The sequence below is a fragment of the Taudactylus pleione genome, unplaced genomic scaffold, assembly GCF_031769625.1.
Source record: "Taudactylus pleione unplaced genomic scaffold, aTauple2 ptg000442l, whole genome shotgun sequence".
In the NCBI taxonomy this organism is placed as follows: domain Eukaryota; kingdom Metazoa; phylum Chordata; class Amphibia; order Anura; family Myobatrachidae; genus Taudactylus; species Taudactylus pleione.
The window spans coordinates 7,728,909-7,752,431 of record NW_028284844.1 but is presented as its reverse complement, the minus strand read 5'-3'; the positions used below and the strand labels follow the sequence as shown (position 1 = coordinate 7,752,431).

General features: G+C 42.9%; 1 protein-coding gene across 3 annotated transcripts in view; it reads right to left on the bottom strand.

The window, feature by feature from the left end:
- The window catches only part of DAB1 (DAB adaptor protein 1), an 862,015-nt gene that overhangs the window by 75,971 nt on the left and 762,521 nt on the right, over positions 1-23,523 (bottom strand). For all 3 annotated transcript variants that reach the window (XM_088447883.1, XM_088447885.1, XM_088447884.1), the window contains 2 exons: positions 22,118-22,183; positions 327-386 (listed from right to left, as the gene is read on the bottom strand). In XM_088447883.1, the coding sequence (XP_088304009.1) occupies positions 327-386; positions 22,118-22,183 (126 nt within the window). The remainder of the gene's footprint in view (positions 1-326; positions 387-22,117; positions 22,184-23,523) is intronic.

The window sequence follows — 23,523 nt, the reverse complement described above, 5'->3', positions numbered from 1 at the left end:
TAGAATATGATTTGCACAATTTCAGTGACTGGTTTTTAAATACAGAAATTCTATTTCCAAGGACGATTGGGGTTTGGAGATTCCGCCCCTTACAGAGCACAATGAGACCATGCACCCACTGAGGACATGTAAAACCACTTTCTGCAATGTGTTAACATTACAACCTGTATTGCTTTGAGGCCATAAAGACCCCCTACAATGTGATTTTATAAATGATTCATATAATGAATGCATCTTACATGGTAGTCAAATCATACAAGCTAGGAAACAACATAAAGGCGTTATCATCTGCATACGAATGGCGTAATATAAAAAATTATACGTACACTTATCGGCTGATTTTTTGGCACGTCATACACTCCTTCTTTCTTATGGCTGGTAGGAACCTAAAATTAAGTCAGATATGTTCTAGGTAAATATGAAATGTAAATGTATCACAGTCACACAAATTACAGACAAATACAACAGGACAAATGCTTCTATATACAGTAGGACAGATCTTTCTATATTTTTCTATATTATATAGATATGGTGAAAACCAAAAGTGCAATTATTCACCAGTATTTCACATGAGAACAATAGATGTCCCAGCTAACCACCAGATGATCATGGCTTTGTCTAAAAAATATGTTATTAGGACGTTATCTGGAATCAGATGCAACTGTTCAAGAACACAGAGAAGAACAATTTTACAGTTACCCATAACAACCAAGCATATACTGTACTTGCTTTCATTTCTTATGCCTACACAAGGATGACGAAAGCTGATCTCTGATTGGTCGCTGTAGGTTGCAGGTATGTCCTATGTTCCAAGTTATTAAATAAGCCTTACAATGCAAAGTGATGTCTCTGTACTTCATGTCAGTGTCCTGATGAAACTCCCATAACCCCACAATGGACCAGATTCGGCGTTGTACGCTATTGCTGCTGCAGGTGCGATTTTTGCAGATGAGGATTTACTAAAATATGCTAATGCAGGCATGTCAAACATTTTGTGAGGCCCGAAGTGTGGGCCCACATATACATAATATCCGGCCCACACCCCTGCCACCATCGGAGTTCAGCTCCGATCGGGCAGTGTTTACTTTATTTAAAGCTGGCAACGCTGGTCTCTAAAGCGATCAGAAGCCAGCGTTCCCAGTGATGCAGCGTCTACAAGGGACGGTGGGAGTGAAGACAGCGTGGACTGGAGCGCTGCCCAGTGGCCATCGTGAAGAAAGGTAAGTACTGCACTGGTGAGTGGGGACTGTTATATACTGGGAGGGGGCACAGCATAAGGGGCACAACATAAGGGGCATTACTGGGGGCTCTACATAAGAGGCATTACTGGGGGCTGTGCATAAGGGGCATTACTGGGGGCTCTACATAAGGGGCATTACTGGGGGCTGTGCATAAGGGGCATTACTGGGGGCTCTGCATAAGGGGCATTACTGGGGGCTCTGCATAAGGGGTATTACTGGGGGCACTACTAGGGACATTACTGGGGGCTCTACATAAGATTACTGGGGGCTCTGCATAAGGGGCATTACTGGGGGCTGTGCATAAGGGGCATTACTGGGGGCTCTGCATAAGGGGCATTACTGGGGGCTCTGCATAAGGGGCATTACTGGGGGCACTACTAGGGACATTACTGGGGGCTCTGCATAAGGGGCATTACTGGGGGCACTACTAGGGACATTACTGGGGGCTCTGCATAAGGGGCATTACTGGGGCACAGCATAAGAGGCATTACTAGGGACATTACTGGGGGCACTACTAGGGACATTACTGGGGGCTATGCATAAGGGGCATTACTGGGGGCTCTGCATAAGGGGCATTACTGGGGGCACTACTAGGGACATTACTGGGGGCTCTGCATAAGGGGCATTACTGGGGGCTGTGCATAAGGGGCATTACTGGGGGCATTACTGGGGGCTCTGCATATGGGGCATTACTGGGGACTCTGCATAAGAGGCATTGCATAATGGGCATAAATTCAGGGGGCATTACATAAGGTGTGCTACTACATGGGGCACTGCATTGGTTTTAATTAATAATAAACCTTTCAAAATTGCATTGTTTTTTTTGTTGCGGCCCACACACTCTTAAGATCTTGGCTATTCGGTCTGGTTGGTATTTTGAGTTTGAGATGCCTGTGCTAATGGAACAGCTGCCGGTACTTGTACTGAAACACCCACAGGAGCCATGGCAGCTGTCCGCAATTGCGTACACACACTTCCTGAGAGCGTCTGTGGTCACCTAGAATGGCTGCTGCAACAAGGTTTTTAGTTGACACTCCCTGCTGCCTCCCCCAAACGCTCCCTGGGGAATGTAGTCACTATCCCGGCTGTCGGCATCCCGACCGCTGACATACTGATGTTATGTTTTGGGGTTAGGGGTAGGGTTAAGGTTAGACACTGGGGGGGAGTATTAGATTTAGTCTGCGGGGGGGGAGGTTACATTTAGGCACTAGGTGAGAGGGTTAGGTTTATGCTGCGGGGTAAGGTTAAGTTTAGGCACTAGGGGGGAGGGTAAGGTTTAGGCTGCAGGAGAGGGAGGGTTAGGAGTAGGGTTAGGATACCTACCGACAGGTGTCGGTATCCTAACCCTGTCGGGATGCTGGCACCAGGATTCTGACCGCCAATAATCCGAGTGCCGGAATCTCGTACCCAACCTCTCCCTGACTGTGAATCACATTACGATCAAAGACTCGCAGCGTGTGACAATGGTAATGTACCTTGGCGCATGCGCAGTGGCAAAAAACTGCTCCATTTGCGAAAACATCGGCACAGCGGACAACCCTGAATTAGGCCCATCGATCTTTACAGATTTTCACATTAATATGTCAACATGATGAATCAAAGAATCTGTAAAGCATACTTTTAGGTTCTTACATATATATTGACTATAATTTCTATATAAATATCAAAGAACAAACTACAGTAGAAATTATATTTACTGCAGGGATCAAGATCTGGACTTACAGCCATTCACTAGTTTATATGTTTAAATGGACATAAGAAAATGCTATTTTATACTCAATACTCAATGTGCTGTGGTTACAAAGAGTTAAAAACTACAGAGGACTCAACTGAAAAGAACTGCATTGAGAACTTGCTGTTCAGTGCAACTCTGTGCAATGGATTCTAACTTCGGATTTTTCACACTATCATTCCAGCTTGCTCAATGTTTGCAGATGCTGTATTTATCGACAGCGAAAAATAATCATGTTCTGCTTTTCAGTATGAAATAAAGAGACCAGCAATAATTCGATGTCCTATACCCACTACAGAATATGTACATATCATTATTATAGTTGCTTATTGCTAGCTACCATATTTTTTTTAGATGTTGTGCCCAAAGTCAGTAAGGTTCATTTACAACTGTGCAAAACTGCAAATCATTTGTCTACTTTTGCAAGTGCGCCTGGTGTGATGGAAATCCACATTCACATATGGGAAATTACTGGTGGCCACGTGTGGCGGTGCCATAGCTGCCACCTGGTCATATGAGTTAACCCATTAACTGCCTACATTTTGCTACCAAAACCAGCAGCCTTAAGCTGGCCCTACACCGCGCGATGGTCGTGCAATGAAGCCGACCCACCACTGGTTTGAACGACTTTCTATCGGTGTATGGTACTGAGACGATCGTTCACAGCCGGAAAATGGCTAAAAAATGGTCTGATCAGTATATAGAATATATGGTGTAAGGACCAGCTCCAACTATTGGGCAGTTCCCTGTTCTCTGTCCTCTCCCCATTGGCTAGTCGGCTGCCCTGTTGTGTAGTGTATGGCCGGCTTTAAGCTGGGTACACACTATACGATATATATCGTGCAATCTTGGTACTTACGATCACTCTGCAGGACCATCGTACAGTGTGTACCCCCGATCCGTTATTTTCACCCGTAATTCATTGCATCGTCTCACTGGATGTTCTGTACGTCCAATGGGACGAGCCCGCAGAGGACGTGGTTTTGTTACATGATATTGCGCGGTTGTACGACGGATCGTGTGGTGTGTACGGCGATGTGATTTATCGTTACATCGCATCGCCACAACGCTGGGTAGCAACGTCATTCAGGTGTGTACCCAGCCTTAGACAGCCGCCTCAGTGTACCTCATTACCCACAACTCAGGGATACAGAAGCAAGAAGTACTGCAGCAACGTATCCTTTTTATATATTGCGGTTTTAAAAATCAATAAGCAAAAATAATACTAATATTTTCCACAGAGCTCTCTCCCCCCCCCAAATATATACAGAGCAGCTGCCAGACAATTAAGAAGGAAGCAGATGTAAATCCTCTATACGACTGAATACTTCTAAAGCCATGCCGCTTTGATGCTATGTTCATTTGAATCCTTTTATTTTTGTGTTTAAACTTTATTTCTTGAGTTATTTGTACAATATGGCTCAGAGGAGGGAGGACGGGGGGGGGGGGACGGGTGGCGGTGGGGGGGGGGGGGGGGATTCGGCCTCCAAATCTGAAACACTGGTTTCCAGGCCGAACTTTTCTCTATTCAAATATAACTGCTTGAATTACATATTTTGCATTACGACCCGCGGAAACGTAAGTATCTGCACATATTACCTTTCATTATAGTTCTTTCTAAACCCTGAATGGCCATTCAGCCCCGGTGTTTTCAATTCAGGGATAAAATGCAAAGACTATTATTTGCCTTCATTTAAGCAGATATTACAGTGTTTATGCGGAGTGGAGCTCTGCATACTAGGTATATAAATCTCTCATCTAGGTACATACCACTGTACAAGATCATCGCTGTGACCTCTATGATCGTACTATGACGATAATTAGAATAATGATAATCGTGAGATCTCCGCAGACACCTCGCGCCTCCTGGAGATGGATACTCGCCTGGACAATAATGTAACGAGTGACTGACTATTTTCTGCATTAAGCTGAAAGCAAATATATTCCAAGGGACAATGTGGAAATATTCACGAGCGGCTCATCTGCCTGGCCAGCAATTGGCCATATTCAGCAAGTTAGGTGTCTGCGGGGGATATTTATGGAAGATCAAAGCGATGTTTCTGCCCTGAACAAGCATATTACCATTATTCACCGAATGGAAAAAATTGCGATGTGGTCCATGCTGCAAATGCTGACAAATGTATTGCTGCTCATTGGTTTTGCCCTACTACCAGAGACCCAAAGTCACCAGGGGGCATATTTACTAAAGTGCAGGTTTTTAAAAGTGGAGATGTTGCCTATAGCAACCAATCAGATTCTAGCTATTATCTTCTAAAAGGTCCTAGATAAATAATAAGTAGAATCTGATTGGTTGCTATGGGCAACATCTCCACTTCTAAAAGCCCGTACTTTAGTAAATATATACCCCTAGTTTGAAAATACAGGGCCTGACTCTGAGCTGAAGCCAAGTTGATATGTGGACACATCTATCGATTATTACCAAACTGCTCATACTCTGCACCGAGCACACGCACCCTGACGTGCATTACCCATACCTGCCTACCCTCCCGATTTGGCTGGGAACCTCCCGGCCCCCCGGAAATGCAGGAAAGCCCCCTCCGCCCCCCCCCCCCCCTCTGCAGTTACAAGAGAATCCCTTGCAGCGGGAAGGGGGCGGTGACACGACTCTGCTTCACAATGCCGGTAATGTCTGCATTGTGGGGCGGGGGCAAAATGACGCGATTGCGTGGCCACGCCCCCTCTGACCCTCAATGCCAGCCACGTCCACTTGCGATTCCGATCTGGATGCCCCCTCCCGGAAGGAGCAGCCACAAAGTCGGCAACCCTTGCATGGACGCTTCTCTCTGTTTGTGAAAAGGGCTTGTCTGGGTGACAGTTGGGCAGCTACATTACAAACGCACGCAAGAGTCCCGTTTCGTGGGCGTGTAGCTAACTCCAGTGCTATTATGATGCGTGCATAGGACGCAGAGACGCCTGTTTCTGAGGGACCTTTTGTACCCAGCATGTGGCAGGTATAAGTGCTGATACTATTATGATGGCAGCGGAAGCAAAACCACGGGGCTGTGTGTCTATACGCATGAATCCATATGTATAATACATATAAATGTAGAAATGTGACTGTTGCGTCCGTTCACACTTAGGGGTATATTTGCTATGGGCAACATCTCCATTTCTAAAATCTCTCACTTTAGTAAATATACCCCATAGTATTAAAAAACATGTTTTTTTAATCCTATTCTTTATCTCTCTCGACCAACGCAGAAAATAATTAAACATATCTTAAACTCAGCAAAATGTCACAGTGGAAATCGACCACACCCCTGTCTATCTCAGCCACCATCAATGCTATTTGGACCACATATCGCATGGAGAGAATATCTTCGATTTTGCATGATGACTCTGCCAATTTTATAGGAGTCAGGAGGGCTTGGACAGACCACTTTGTGGCTGAACCCCCTTTAACCACCATATAGCTTTATTTTAATATATTATTGATTAAATAGCATCCCCCTTCATTCCATTTATTTCCTCCCCCCCCTCAATAACGTCTCCTTATTGCTGCTTTAACTTTAATAATTCATCTGTGAATACTGTAACCTTAAACTGCATACACAACAATTTTGTAAATGAACGATTTTAGTAAACGATTTACAGTATTTTTCAAGGGAACAATGAACAAAAATCGTTTACTAAAATCATTCATTTACTAAATGTAATGAACGATTTTTTTTAACTACAAACGATTTTTCCATATTCCTTTACTGAAAATCGTTGAGTTGGTCAGTCTGACTGAACTACAAACGTGAACGCGCATGAACGATAAACGTTCATCGTTTTAACTCAGAAAGTGAACGATTTTTTCAACGATTGAATGATAAACGATATCATTATCGATAATCGTTCAAAAAATCGTTGTGTGTGTATGCACCTCAATAGCGATCATCTCGCACTCCTTATTGTTAGGTGTCTTTTCAAATGTCTATTTATATCCGTTCTGTTATTTCTAATTTCTGACCTTATCTATATATAAAATGTTTGCTATGTTCTGTAATTCATTGAAAAAATTCAATGAACAAAATAAAAAACCAAACATGTTTTCCTCGTATGCCTACAGTTGTGAGCGGTGGTCTCTGCAATGTATATTTCAGTTGCCGTTCCAAATGCTCTATTTAATCATGTCTATAGAAATAAATATGGCGGCATAAAATGGGAGTTTCCTCATTGAAAACCCCCCTCCCCCCATCTGCAATTGTTAGTGCAGGTTATACACCACATATCAATCTGTCTGGCATACGGTGTCACGGCGTTCTCTTAGCGACATTGTGCAGATGAACAACCCTGTAGCTCCGTGTAGTGACTAATGGGTCTATTTTAGACACTTTCATCTCTAATGTGACAAAAGAACAATGTGAGGGTACACTGAGTACTGACGCTGCAATGTAATGTACTTCTGTCTGCGACTCAATCTCTAATCTGGGTAAAAAGGCAAAAGACAAAGTTCCGATACAAGCGAACCACGCCATGTCTCCGGTCACGTATCACTGTGCTTAATCTGCAACTATATAACAATTCCTAACAAAAGTACTAATATAGGACCTCATTCAGAGGCGGTCGTTAGATGCAAGTCGTCGTTCTGAATGAGGGCGGCCGCTTGCATCTTGTAGTGCCGCCTCTTGGTCGATCGCTAAGCTGTGGGTTACCACCCACAGCTCTAGTGACCGACCAGGGTGATGGTCGCGATGGTCTTGACCATCGGGGCTTGCGACGAGACCCTAAGGTTGAGTCTCGACACTCGCAAGCCCCAGGGATCTGATCGAGCAGGAAGCTCCCCACTGACATCACTGCTGATGTCAGTGGGGCCGCCCCCAAACGGCAAGCGTTCCTTCGGGAACGCCTTCATTTGCCTGGCCACGCCCCCTGCCCGCCTCCCAAACGGGGCGAGCTATTACTCACCATCGACAGCTCACCCCCTTTGGTGCGAGACCCCTAGCGACGGAGCGCCCGTCGCTAGCCGAGTCTCGCGAATGCGCATGTTGGAGCCGGCTCCGACGTGCGCATGCCCAGTGCGAGCGCTCAGCACTTGCGAGCGCTCAGCACTTGCGACTGGGTCTGAATGACCCCCATAGTGTGCCTGGTACACTGTAAGCGACTTTGTGTGCAGATACAATGCGAAAAACTCAGGAAAAATAACCCCACAAATGTGAGTGGAGACACATCTGTACACACTGTAAACATAAAAAACAAATATAGAACTAAGAAAAATGGTAACAATAGAGATATGTGCACATACACCTCTAGACGCCATATGACGTGACACGACCGGCATGATTGAGCCAAAATAAGTGGTGTAGCGTGGAAAATTTTCCTTTACATTTTGCGTCTCAGACACAGTGAAACACCACTCACAGTGTACTAGAGATGCTAGGCTGTGACTATACCCGCACAGGAATTAGTTTTCAACATTTACAAAGTCGTAGATGAAGCACAACGTCACTTGGCGTGACAAAAAGCCGTGGTTGCTTGTATCATAGCACTTCGCATACGGGTTCAGCCTCATTGGCACATAGACATATATATGTTGCACAACAAATTGGTCAGTGCAATCTGAGTAGTTTTGTTGCTTCCAGTTGTTTCATTGTTGCAAATAAGATGCATATTTTGAGCGAGAAAGACATTTGGCGCAGCAGAGTCGCCTGAGACCTAACGCACATAGAGGGTCTGTATGGTGTATACATAGAGGCTCATTTAGAGCTGGATGCAAGCTATTCTTTTGTATAAAATGCACATTTTAGTACTGCGACTGGGCATAAAAAAAAGCTTATGCATACACCTGTATTAGGATTTTTGAATAGCCTTGACTTGCATCTCCGTATGTCTGTAGAGTTGGAACATAAAGGAGCGAAGGGTCGTACTAACATAGGGAGGGACCTGTAAGAACTTGCCATGTATGCTGCTACTACTACATTGTGGTAAGCTTAAATTGTATCTTGTAGTGCTTTAAATGTATCTTTATGCAGACACATTTCTGTGTTTTTATGGAGCTGTATGTAGATATGTGCAGTCACAATAAACACATAAATGCAACATTTTTACTGAACATATTTCGTCTGCATTTTTAATTCAAAGGTCCAGCTCTAAGTTTTACATCCATCTAAATTTTTGATCTCGACATCCTTACCAAGTTCCAGAACCACAATTTCCTAATTTACTCTCTACCCAAAATGTCTAGGAAATATTGGTCTCTCGATGCCACCATACTAGGTCAGCTCATGACAAATCAGCCCAGTATGAGTGACAGGAAATGTCTATATTTCTGCAAAATTTGGAGTATTTAAGCCCACTCTGTTGCATATGTAGTAATAGATTGGACAATATTTTGTAATATTTTCTACGACTATAACATCGTTTTTAAAAAAATTAAATCAATAAATTCTTCTAATAATTGTTACTCGAACACATTGTTAATCAAAGAAGGAAGACCAGAGCATTTGACAGGCAAACGTGTATTGCATTCCACCTGTTTTTCTGAAGGTTTTGGTACTTACTGCACTTTCATTGATGTTCATTTTAAAGTCTTAAACTCCAGCTGGGCACTAATAATAAAGTGATTAAACGATATTAAGATGATTCTCACTGAGCTGCGAGAAAAAATATCATAAGCATGGCATTTATCCTCTCCCATGTTAAAAAACATCATCAACGAATCATACCTATGAGAATCCTACAGTACAAACAGAGGTGCAGCCATGCCTAGGTAGGGTCATCGCTAGATCCCATGGCCATGATCCTGGAAAATACAATTTGCCATCAAGCACAAAATTGATTTTACCTAACACCGAGTTCTAAAAATGTAAACTTAGTATGAGCATACAAATATTGCTCCTTTGAAAAATAATTCCCTAGCTAGCACAGTTAATCAGGAGTCCAGAGACACATCCACCCTTTCAGGTCTCCTGAGCATATCTCCTGTATCATAGGATGTATATGCAATTCTGTAATAAAAAAATTATAAACAACTATCACACTGTCAGTGTGCACATTGGGAATGACGTACAAAGTTAGGCATGAAAGTAAATACATGAAGACATACATGTATTTACATTCATCAATACTCCTGTATCTAAAAGGATTTTTATATTCTGCTGAATGACCCTTTTAGGGTCAGAAGATTGGTGAAAGTGGTAGTAAGGTTCATGAAGCTAACCCATATCCTCAGCTATGTCAGACTCCTAAACTATGAATACCATGTTGCCACATTGATCTGACTGGTAATGATTATCTTGAGATGCGATTAGTTTTCAGAGGGCCTAACCCCCACCATTCAATGATCTATTGCTTTATATGAGATATGTATCCATTTAATGTTAGTTTTACAACTTTTTTTACTATTTGTACTAAAGTTCCAATTTAATCACATTAACAACATCTGCAAACAGCGATCTGTCTCTCAGCTTGGTTTTATCACATTGTAATTTTTTTCATCTCAGGCTGGAAAATCTTTTTTTTTTTTTTAACAGTAAAAAATGTCTAAGAAATCAGTGGTATCATTAAAACATTTTGTAATCTATGCCAGCGACAAAATCGCCCATGAGTTCCCAGACTAAAGTTTATAAAATGCCCAAGGTCCTTTTTAAAAAGCAATTAATAGGACTATCTAGAGTATATGTGCCTTAGACACAATTAAGTTGTAGTACGCACCAGGTGTGTGCTAACCAGGCAGCAGTTTATTAAGTGGCTCTTTTGCATTTGAATTATCATTTAAATCACATTCTGCAAAGCAAATTTTGTCATGTAAGTGAAACGATCCAAGCCAGGAACAATACATAATCCACATCTGTTATCAGCTAATTAGGGGCTTTCTGTGAGACACATAACGAGTTCTGCTTTATCCCCAGACAATTTACTATGCCGATGTCAGTTAAAACAAATTTTTTGGGGGGTGCAGAACAGAAAAACAATCTTCAGTGAATATATTAATAATAAGGTGTTAAAAATAAAAATACACTCTGGGAAGTAATGTTTAGCAGTGATGAGATACATCCTAGAACAGGTAAAGGCAGCCTGTGTGGCTTCCCAGATGCTGTGGAACCACAAGACCCAGCATGCAGTTTTCAGAGAGCTACAGATTTCCAAACTCTCTTTCTAGAATAATGTTTTGGATAATCACAATCTGTTTCAAAGCTGGAAAACTACAGGTGGTCAGCGCAAATGCAGATTCTTCACTTTCTGAAATATTTTATAACTATTTATGTACTGTTTTGTGCCTGTTTGTACAGGGAAGCATATTGCTTAGCACGGACAAATGCAGCAAAGTGTTTATAATGGGATTCCAACTTTGCCTTTCAACAAAATATGAAAATTCTATGTCTACACATACTGTCCAAGTACAGTGTATATAATTAATACATACAGTATGTTACAGCCTACCTATTTACTTGCTTATATTTAACTCTTAAGGTGCGTACACACACAACGATTTTTTGAACAATTTAACTATAACGACGTCATTATCGTTCAATCGTTCAAAAAATCGTTAAGTGTAAAACAAACGATGAACGATTATCGTTCATGTGCGTTCACGTTTGTCGATTGTAGTTTGTAGTTCAGTCAGACTGGCCAGCTGAACGATTTTCAATAGAAGTTGCAACATTTTTCCTTCAACACACAGAAAACGTTTATTAAGTAAAGTAAAACCAACTACTTTGTAAAACGAGTTTCGTTCACTTTTTCAAGGGAAAAACTGGACGAAAATCGTTCAACGAATATCGATCATTACTTACATCGTTGTGTGTGTACGCACCTTTAAATATATGGAAACTGCAAGGAGCAAAACTTGGCCAATTATGGTGGGACAAAGTGCTGCTCCCTGAATGTAGACAAACAGCATTTAGGGGCGTCTAAATGCAAAAAATTTAATTTCCTGTTGAAAGATGACATGCATATGAGCTTCAGGTGCGAAGATTGTTCATTTAGAGGTTTGCCCGTAATTCATCAAACAGAGCCTGGGTACACTATCCTGGATCGCGGGCGACAGCACGACCGTCCGAACGATACGTCGGTCAGCCGTACACACTAAACATTATATTGTGCGACCGCATCTAGGAGCTTGGTGTCGTTGAAGGTATCTTCTGAGTGGCCTGCACTGCAGCGGGACCAGCGGGAGCGCGTAATACTCCGTACACACTAGACGATGCCCAATATGTCGGCCCGATCCGCCATATTGGACGACATATCATCTAATGTGTACCCAGCAAGCTTTTATACTCCAACAAGAGACCTACAGGGGTATTCAATTTGGAGCGAAAAGTCCGTGCTGGACTTTTCGCTCCATATCGCAGATTTTCCTGGGATAAAGTATCGGGTGTGCGCCCGCTTTATCCCCGTATTCAATTAAAAAGCTACGAGAATGGGAGCTGGCGAAATAGGATCGTCGAAAAAACATGGGATTTACCTGGAATAAATTGTAGTACCCCCCTAAAGCTGTCAAAATATGGGAGATCACTATGGGTACCCCCGTTTTAGCCTGCAAATGAAAGTTGGGGTTTCAAATAGCCGTCGCAGGTGTATTTTTCCCGACATTGAAGAAGTGATGCAGAAGAGCACTTAGGTTATTTTTTTTTTGTTTTTTTAAGTGGTTCCATCAAATTTGGGGTACATGAAAATGGGTACTAGCATATTTTTATGTCCTTAAAGTAATTTTTCAAAAATTCAGCAAAAATGCACCTGCCGCTAATAGCCTATTCTAGAAAACACCTGCCGCATACTTGCAGAATAGCCCTGAACCTATTTCCGCATTTTTAAACACTTTTTTCCATTTTTTTTTTTTACTTTTTTGACACTGTTTATTTTTAACTGACATTCCCAGGGTTGCAGGCTATTTTTTTTAAGCCTGCACCCTTATGGCCTTGTTCAGACCCGGTCGCAAGTGCTGAGTGCTCGCAACCGGGTCGATGGTGGCCCAGAGTGCATGCGCACGACGGAGCCGGCTCCATCGTGCGCATGCGCGAGACCCGGATAGCGACGGGCCTCGCACCAAAGGGGGCGTGCTGTCGATGTTGAGTGACAGCACGCCCCCTTTGGTGGGCGGGCCGGGGGGGGTGGCTGCCCAGACAGAGGCATTCCCATGAGAACGCCTACCATTTGGGGGCGACCCCATTGACATCACAAGTGATGTTAGTGGGAGAGCTTTCGGCTCAAATAGAGCCGAAAGCTCTCTGGGGCTTGCAGCCACGAGACCCTACCACAAGGGTCTCATCGCAAGCCCAATGGTTGCGATGGTCAAGACCATCGCGACCATCATCCTGGCCGCTCAAATTAGCTGTGGGTGGCAACCCACATCAATGCGAGCGGCCAGGAGGCCGCTCCATAAATAAAAAAAAAGGACGCCCTGATTCAGAGCAAGCGCTCTGTCAGAGCGTCCGGCTCTGAATCAGGGCCTTAAACCCCAATTTTTTTCGCCACCTATTCAGTGGTGAGAAGTTATCCCCGTTTTTTTTCAAAGACTTTTCGAACCAGCGAAAAGTCTTTGAAATTGAATACGGGATAATTGAAATCAGCGAAAATGACGTCATCTGCGAAAATTTCTCGCCGATTACGAAATTTTCGCTCCAAATTGAATACCCCTGCTAGTAGTACAATGAATACTGAAGAGGCTGAAAATAGGCATCAGCCTACTCTTTTGATGGGCGTCCATTGTACCACCCAGAAGTACCTCCTATGTGAAAGCAGGAGACTAATATATTAAAACCATCAAAAAGAAAATAAAAATAACTTAGCGATGTCCCCTCAAAATTGTGAATTATTTCAGCTACAAATGAACAATATCTTACATGAACAGATACAGTAAGCAGTACTTGACTTTAATTTTTACATGTTCGTTTCTATAACGGACTACAACTCACAAAAGGCTGTGCAAAGCAGAGATGGTTTAAGAGAGGAGAGGGCCCGCGTGCAGGCTCCATGTCCCCCTCCTCTCTGTCAGCACGGCAGACTCTGTGCCAGAGTCTACTGCCTATACCTAGGGCTCCGAGTACATGGTGCCCGCTTCACCTTCCCAAAAACCTCTCTATTACGCATGCGCCGCCCCATTTCCCCAGTGATATCTGCTGTACTGCAGCGCCAACCAACGCGGGACTTCGGAGAGGTAAGTATAATTATGGGTGCAGGCCGTATGGTGCAGGACCCCCTGGACCCAGGGGCCCATGTGCACCACACGCCCTGCACCCATTATAAATAAGACAATGGTGCAAAACACCAACCAGGGCACACTAGGCAAAAGTGAAAAGTGTTCTTTGCTACCAGCAAAATGTTTTTCTGACTACAGCATCTCTACTATCGCCTCCTTCCTCCCTCACAGTCCACGACTTTTCCAATTACAGTACTGCAAAAACAACATCAATATTATTTCAAATATAATTCCAAATTCCAGACACCGCGCACTCATCTTCTTAGACCTCACTGCTACGTTGAGCACTTCCGATCCCCCTCTTCTGCTACACACCGGCCCTTCACTCATTTGCCCTTCATAAAACATTTATTTCCTGGTTAACTTCCTGCTTTACTAACAGTTCTTTCAACGCCTCTACAGTACCTCTGGCACATCCTCTCCTCCACTACAACTACTGGGGTTCCCCAAAACTCTGTTCACCGACCTCTGAACTCTTCTCTTGGTTATCTAATGCACTCATTTGGCCTCTAGTACTAGCTCTATGCTGACGATACCAAATTCTACTTCTCCTCCCCTGACCTTTCCTCTGTGTGACCGACTGTCTCGCTGCTCCCTCCACTGGGTTGACCTAAAGCTACCTAAAACTCAACACATGCAAACTAGACCATATCATCTTCCATTATCCCAGAGCCAACAGGGTGGGGCCACCGGCACAATAAGTAAAGCATTGCTCGGAGTGTCCTATACGCTACTGGGGGCAGTGTGCTGTTCCAGGTGCCTGTCCTGGGCGACAGCGCCTCTGGTACTTCCCTCGTTATGGCCGTGATCCTCTAAAGAAGGTTTGATATACCAACCCTTAGTCTCCTTACCCAAGATGCAACTCTTCTCTCATTTTTTATTTGACTACTGCAACCTCCACCAGCCCTTCCTATCACACATGTATTACACTTCAATCAGTTTTAAATGGTGCTACAAAACAATTCTTCCTCTCTCACTGATCACCGATCTGCTGCAACATTCTGTAACTTGCTACATGTGCTCCTCATATCTTCAAAAACCCTGACTCTCACCTACAAGGACATCAATACCAGTACTCTTACATACTCTGAAACTATCAAAATACTCAAAATACTATTCCTCATGCACTCTTAGACCTACTGTGACCTGGGTCTCACTTTATCTGTGATAGCCGCCTCTCATGCCCGAGACTTCTCCTGTATCACTACCCACTTATCATGTCTGGTCAGACTCGCACATGCATTGAAACACTCTCTGAAAACCCCACCCCTATATTGAAACTTACACATTGGTACACTCTCATGGAATGGGATTGTTTTACCGGTGGCTGTTTAGCCGCCGGTTCAAATCCCAACAGGGAGAGCCCGGCAGGATAGCATGCTGACAGCGCAAGTAAGTCAGTCTAACCTTCCCTCTCCCCCCCCCCCATACCCTAACCCGCCTTTAGGGGTGCCTAGCCCTAACCTTCCCCCTTAGTGCCTAACACTAACCTACCCCGTGGATGCCTAAACCCTAACCTTCCCGGGGGGGTGGGTGCCTAACCCTAAGTCCCCCTGGGGCGCCCTAAACCTAACCCTTTTCCCCCCCTGCGGCTAAGTAGAACGAGCGCCCGTATTTACCTCGATCGGCCCCACGTCGTTCTACTTTCCGGCGTCAGGATTATGACAGGTGTTGGCATCTTGACGCCTGTCATAACTCCTTAGCCAGTGTTCCAGCATTGGGATTGCCTTGCGGCCACCGGTCATATAACTACATCCCCACTCTCACAACCAGTGGAGCAATTGCAGAGATGCAGCTCCTACGGTAAAAAACAGCCACCTGTAGAACTGCCTAGCAGTGGCTTCCCATGGGAAGCGCTCCCTGCTATTTACAGCCGGACAGGCAGTGCCATGGGAAGGTGTTTTCTCCCCCCCCCCCGGGACTGCCAGTCTGAACTGTGAAAGCAGTGAGCACTTCCCATGCCGTTACGATGGCCCTGTGCAGCCGATGCAGCCCCTAGAAGCCTGTACTGCTTGTCCATTTGTGCCGGAACATGATCCCACGCATGTGCGCAAGCCGGCTGCACAGATTGGGAGCACAGAGCAGCAAGTAGATGGTGCAAAAGCCCCAAACATTGCAGGTAGGAGCCACTGGTGCTCACAACTGTCCCATTCTCCATTCTATCCTTTTATCTCAGCTGTGCCATTTTTGGATTAGATGGTAACGCTTTCATGAACAGGGCCCTCCCTATGCTTCAATTTTGCATCTGTATTGATTTTGTCTACCTTGTTTATCCCTGTTTTATGTATACTATTTTTCCATTGTGCATCACTGCAGATCACCTTACAACAACATAATAATAATAATAATAATAATAATAATAATAATAAAAATCTATTGGTTCCTCATTTTATAGTCTTGCTAATGCTATAAATCCTACGAATTGTTGTACTATTATTTGTAATTATTTTCTTTTGTCATGGATATTTGCTTTTATGTATATGACACTTGATGCTTCAATAAAAATGAGTTTAAAAAAAATAAAAAAATAGTAATAATAATAATAATAATAATAATACTCTATGTTCTACCTGATTATCAAATATGGGCATTTGGCAAAATTGTGCATCGTGCGTGAATATTTTTTCCTGCAAATTATCGTATTAAATCCGATTTTCTACCTTGTAATAATAAGGGTAGAAAATAAGATATTCAAAATTATTCTGTCTGTCTACTTCTGGGTATGTTAAATATTTAAAAAGCTAAATAAAGAGCAATAAAACTGGAGACGGTTTATCACATCTCTCTGCCAAATCCCTGGAGAAACTGATTCTTGTTATACAGTAGAGCCTGTTACAGTTGTACCCCAGGATCTTGTCATATTGAATTCCACATTAAACAGAACACATTCTATTTGGTACAATGAGACTAGCAAAATCATATATCACTACGGAACATCTCAGTGATAACCATGCATCTAATCTATAATTACTGCATATCAACCAAATGGTTACGTTGCATTAAGATATATATTTTTTTATATATATATTTACATGTATTTATAATGAGAAACGGTGATAATAGTAAAGTCAACAAAATGTGTTTACCGTTTCCAATTGCTAGTCCTAATTTTATTTTGGAAAATCAGTGCTTAAGGCAATTATTATAATTATATTCCCATAAAATGTGCCGTTACTGTCTAGTTTCCGCGTGTGATGATTTCTGTGCAGCCAATCAAAAACTTGCATTTCATTCGGAATGTTAAATAGGAATCTCTCTAAAACCTATTTAGATTGTGACTATGTTCCGCTTTTTGGTACATAATTCGAAACTGTAAAATAAAACAAAATCACCATCATCGGTATTTAGAGATCAGTTACACTTATTCTTCTAGTGAAATTGAGGCCTTTTCGTATTATAAAAGGGAAAAAAAGATAAAATACAATGGCCCTCATTCAGAGCCGCTCGTTAGCGGCAGTACGCTCGTTCCGAGCGATGTTTGCACATCTGCGCATGCGTACGGTTTTTAGTACGCATGCGCGAACCAGTCAGTGCGGCCAAAAATCGTTTGTACGCTATTTAGCGAGTGCCTGCTATTTTGAGTGACAGAATGAGGCGTATGTGGGTGGTAACAGGGGAAGGTGCTTGAAAACGGGGAGTGGAGATCCGAACGCAGGCGTGCTTAAAGGTCAAAACGGGCGTATTATGGGTGTGCATAATTAATACAGCAGCGTCATTGACCGCGTCACTGGGTTATTTTATAGCCAGAACTGCTCGCAAATTTGTGGTAGCAAACACCAACCACAAGAATAGCGAGCAGTTCATACGCTGGTCGATGTACTCGATTAATCTAATAAATAGCGGACATGACGTATGGTGCGAGTGGCCAGGGGGCGTTTTTAACAAATAAACGAGCGTATGTTTTGCTCGCTCGTTCAGACTTAGAGGTGTGAACAGACTGCAATTTGCGAACGGATCATTTGAATAGCCACCCCTTGTTTTTGAACGAACGACCGCAAATAGCGAACCGTTCTGAATCAGGCCCAATGTTTTTAAAAAGTTGCATAAAATAACATACAATCCACATCCTGATTGTTTATTTAGGATAACGGTGTATTTTCCACTACGGTTAATCAGCATAGAATTGTTTTATATTTGATGTGTTTCCTCTTTAATATCTAAGACTGGTATGTTTTTAGAACCTGCAGGTGGCGATGTTGTTGTTACTGTTCTAGACAAAATGGCTTAGACCAGTGGTTCCTAAACTGTGTGCCGTGGCACCCTGGGGTGCCTCGGGACACTTGCAGGGGTGCCTCAGGATGGTGGTCCAGCACCAACTCAAATTCTTTATGTTCAAGTGCAAACCTGTCCACCACCACATAACTGACCCTAAGGATGACGGGTAAGCACAATTTACTTTACTAAATTTTTTCTAAATTTCTCAATGACAAACTTTTGGCTTAGGGAAGCCGTGAAAAAAGTTTGGGAACCACTGGATTAGACGATGACTGGATACTCTCCATAGGCATACTATAGAGAAGGACTTAATATACTGTAATCAAAAGTAAGCCTTTTTTTATTAATATAATTGGAATGTTCAAGTTCAAATATTTATTCCATTCTCCTTTAATTAATGTTTGTGAAACATAATGATCTGTATGGTGTGAAGTTATGCTTTAAGACACACTCACTTAAGTATTTTCCTTATAGCCACTTTTTTGGGCTATAAACCCCTTCTCGGCCATAACAGAAAAAAATACACTGAAGTAAAAAGTAATAATTGACATAAATAAATGTGATTTAAGGAGTTTTTAGTCTGGACAATGAGGAGCTCTCATGTCAGAGAAGCTGTAAGCAATGGTGGAATAACTGTGGCTAGAGGGGTGAGCGGGGCCCAGCAAGCCCCCCCCCCTCCTCTCTGAGGTACACATCACTCAAATATTGTAGGGGGAGATTTATTATATCTTCTAGAGAGGACGAGTGGAGGTGTTCCACATAGCACAGATTGTATCTATCATTTTGCAGAATATACTAAACTATACCTACAATCGGATTGGTTGCTATGGGCAACATCTCCACTTGTCCTCTGTAGAAGGTTTGATAAAACTCCCCCTTAAACCCTGGCGTCATAAGGAAACACTTGGATTCATTTAGTGGTAGTGCCGGACTTGACTGCACATTAATCTGTGTGCCAGAAAGGTAGCTTCTACTGGGGTGCAAGGATGAACTGGGGCTGTAATTCCTCCCAGGCATCCCTTACTGCATCCGTAACCACAGGAGCGCACTCACAGGAAACGGGAGTGGCCACTCTTCACAGGGGACTGTTTTGAGTCCGGGGAGCATGGCCTTGCAGCACGCACCATCTCTCTGCATGCCGGCTGGCCAGATGACCAGTCCAGCCAAATTTAGCATGGCAGTAGGTGGGTAGGTCAGGGGTGTTTCTTAGCTAAATGTAAGCTTGTAAATTTGTCACAAGAAATGAATAAATGATTAAAATAGACATCTTCTGATTGGGTGGGATTTTTATTGGCATTCAGGAGGTGCCGGTAATCGGGAGCAGTCTTACTCTCTTGGCGGAACAGCTTTGGTAACAACTAGACGCATCTGATGATGCGGGTACATACATTTATACACGCAAAAATATCTATGTAACAGAAATATCCATGTAACAAAAATATGAAACTAAAGGACTACATGTAATTACGTGCTGACGTCCCCTCACTCTTGGAGCGGTATCCAATTAGCCCCGAACCTTGTTCGTGCGCTAATTGAGCCCCGTGTTCGTCAAAAAATCTCCGATTTTCGACGATGTTTTTTTTCACCCTATCCTATTATTTCAGTCAAAATAATAGGATAGTTCTCCCGAAAACGCATAGGTGCCACGATAAACTCGCAGACCTATGTGTTTTCGCCTTTTTTTCAGGTGAAAAAACTTCAATTATCGTGGATTCTTTTTCTGGACACATCAAGTGCTGAAAAAAAAAACCCGATAGGTGCCAGCGTCAGGCCGACTTCGGGGCTAATTTAATAGCCCCGGGCGAGGTAATTGGATACCCCCCTTATGATTCATTTCTGACATAAGTCAGGCTGGAAGAACAGTATTTTAAGAGAAAGAAATTTGAAAGTTTAATATAATAATGGGGATGATTTTTTCCACAATGCAATTTTGTTAGCAAACAAGAGATTCCACCAACAGCCCCAAAGGGACTTTGGGGGTCATTCAGACCCACTCGCAAGCGGCAGTACGCTCGCAAGTGGGTCGATGTTCCCCACTGCGCATGCGCACGACGGAGGGAGCTCCGTCGTGCGCATGAGCGAGACCCGGCGAGCGATGGGGAATCCGTCGCTCGGGGTCTCGCACCAAAGGGGGCGTGCTGTCGATGGTGAGTGACAGCACGCCCCCTTTGGTGGGCGTGCCGGGGGCGTGCCTCCTAGACGGAGGCGTTCCCATGGGAACGCCTACCGTCTGAAGCCGGCCCCACTGACATCACTAGTGATGTCAGTGGGAGTGATTTTGGCTCTGATAGAGCCAAAATCACTCCAGGGCTTGTGGCTGGGAAACCCGACCGCAGGGTTTCACTCGCAAGTCCGATGGTCGCGATGGTCAAGACCATCTCGACCATCTTTTTGGACGCTCGTATATGCTGTGGGTGGTGACCCACAGCTATACGAGCATCCAGGAGGACGCTCCATTTTAATGGAGGAGGGCCCTGATTCAGAGCGAGCGCTCTGGTCAGAGCGTCCGGCTCTGAATCAGGGCCTTTATGTGATGTGAAATGTTGGTGTGCACCTACAGTAAGTATGGCGATAAATAGATGTACAGTATATGCACAAATAGAAATGTATTTACTTAAATGAACTTTACTGTATTTGCTGCTAGTGACCTTTGACTGTTTTTTTTAAATTCACAAGAAAGTACAAGAAAAAGGTGCTTCAGTGATTTTTCTGTATTTTTTTTTTATTAAAAAAAAAAATTATTATATAAATTATTATAGAAATCTGGAACACTAGAATATCAAAGTGTTTGCGTCCATGGCTGAATACATCTCTCATGATAATCTGACATGCCTCTTGCACCTTGCGCAGCCATGTAGTTATAAATGAAGTTGATTGAATATTTTTTTCAATGAAAAGCATTTGTCACCTGGGTTGTCATTTAAATGTAAATAGTAAATCCTTTAACGTGTCACACTCCCCTACGCAGAGTGGTGGGAGCCATTTGTGGAAGCAACGTACATGAGAATTCAGCCAATCCAATCCACTAGGTACTCAATGACATCAGTGAGGCACGAGGCACTGTGATGTCACACAATGGTTGCATTCCCTGTCTTTGTGTGATGTGTGCACTTCACTGGGAACAGGGAAAAAACATTTCCGTACCCAACTGGTAGAAAAATACCATTCTCGTCTTTTTAGCATTCATTTGCACAACTATTTCTACCAACCCTGTTAAATCAATGAGTCTTAAAGATGAGCAAATATCCCACAAATGACATCACAAATGCATTAAATAAAAATGTGCTTGGAGGGAGATTTATTAAGCCTTCTAAAGAGGACAAGAAAATGTATTGCCCATAGCAACCAATCAGAATGTAGCTATCGTTTTATAGAATGTACAAGAGAAGCAATAGCTATAATCTGATTGGTTGCTATAGGCAACACCTTCCTGCTTTGTTATCAGATGTGTTTGTTGCAGCTTGTAATGCATATGTAGAAGTGCCACCAATATGCTATTACAGATACGCATTCTTTTCATTAATTAAATGTATTAAATTTAAACTACTGCTGAGATAATGAGCAATGTCAGGAACTATTGAAGGTTAGTGGGCCATCTAATGTGGCCTCCATATCTATTAGGTTGCCTATTACTGTCTTGAGAAGGTTTGATAAATCCCCCTCCATGGGGTTTATTTGAACTGTAATAAACATTTCGCTGATACAATTGCCCAAATTAGCAGCAACGACTTTGGATCAAAGCATTTTTGTTTAACAACCTCCAGTTTCCCCCTCCATATATACCTGGTATATGCTTTCTTCACTGTCTGGATCACGTATGGACTCGTGGCCAGCTTCGAACACTATGTACTATAACGTAGTCCCGCAAAGGAGAGATAGAGAGAGCAGAAGCGACAGCAGGAAAAATAGAGAAGACGGAAAATTCAGGTATTTAGTCAAGAAAAGCGGAAAACGAGTGAATTTCAAAAGCATACAGGTGGTTCTTTATGCGGCTTTCAGAGTTATATAAGTACCGTATGATGTAGAACTTTAACCACAGTAAATACATAACAGTTACATTAAATGCGCAGGTAACATTTTCAACATTAAAAGTATTTTTGGGAAACATTATAAATACAGGGTGGACTTGGCCAGAGGGGTACAGCTTGTGCAAAGTACCCGTACCCAGAATATCTTTTTGCTCCCTGATTGTCACCTACTGTTTATGATACGTTCATTTGAGAACTAGATCTTTTTTGGGGGGCCATATTAACAGAACAATGACACTTGGGTTCTCCACTCTAATAAATGACTTCCAAAAGGGATTGCCTACTTTGTAACAACTCCTTCACTTTAGTACTTGCCCCCTATATTAGTGATACAGGACGCTGTTACCTCGTATCAAGCATCAGTCATGTCCCGTTTACGGCATACAAGTGTGTTACCGATGGGAGGAAGTATGCGATTGTAACACCCGATCTGATTGGCTCCAAACTTTTCCCAACACCTCCACCTAATTAATGCTGTAGGGGGTGCATCTACAATAGAGGGGCGTTTTCCAAATGTGGACAATTCCTTTCTGCAACTTTAACGCAAAGGGGCTGATTTACTTCGACACCGGCGTTTTACATTCGTGGATTATCTGTGTTTTTGCCCGTGGAATTTAGAACAACAATACTATTAAGATAGAAATTAGGTGTGTTTTTCACTTACAGTAATGGTATTGCTGTTTTAAATCAGCAGGCAAAATCGCTGATAATTGGCGACTTTAAAATGAAGCCTTTTAGTAAATCAACTGTTGTTAAACTCAATAAATAAACATAATAAAAGTCTTCTGGTTGTAATATTGTGATACTGTATTATAAGTGATGGTGTAATGCCTTTTTCCAAAATGTGACTTCTGAGTCCAAGCGGTATTGCGTGTTAACAGAACTGCGGCATAATGGCGGACCCTTCCAAATAAATAACTGGTTTCGCTGCTTATTTTAAAGGTCTAACAATTCAATTGACTTCTAATATGTAGCTCATTTACTAAGATTATATCTCCTTTTTTGTTATGGTAACAAGGCCAGACTTTACTAGATTAGAACATGCTAGACCGACGCAGCGAATGTGACAGCGATGCCGTTGCATAATGATTTAAATTAACTTATTGCCACTGTGTCACTTGTACTTGATCTAGATAATCTGATTTGGCTCACTGATCTTAT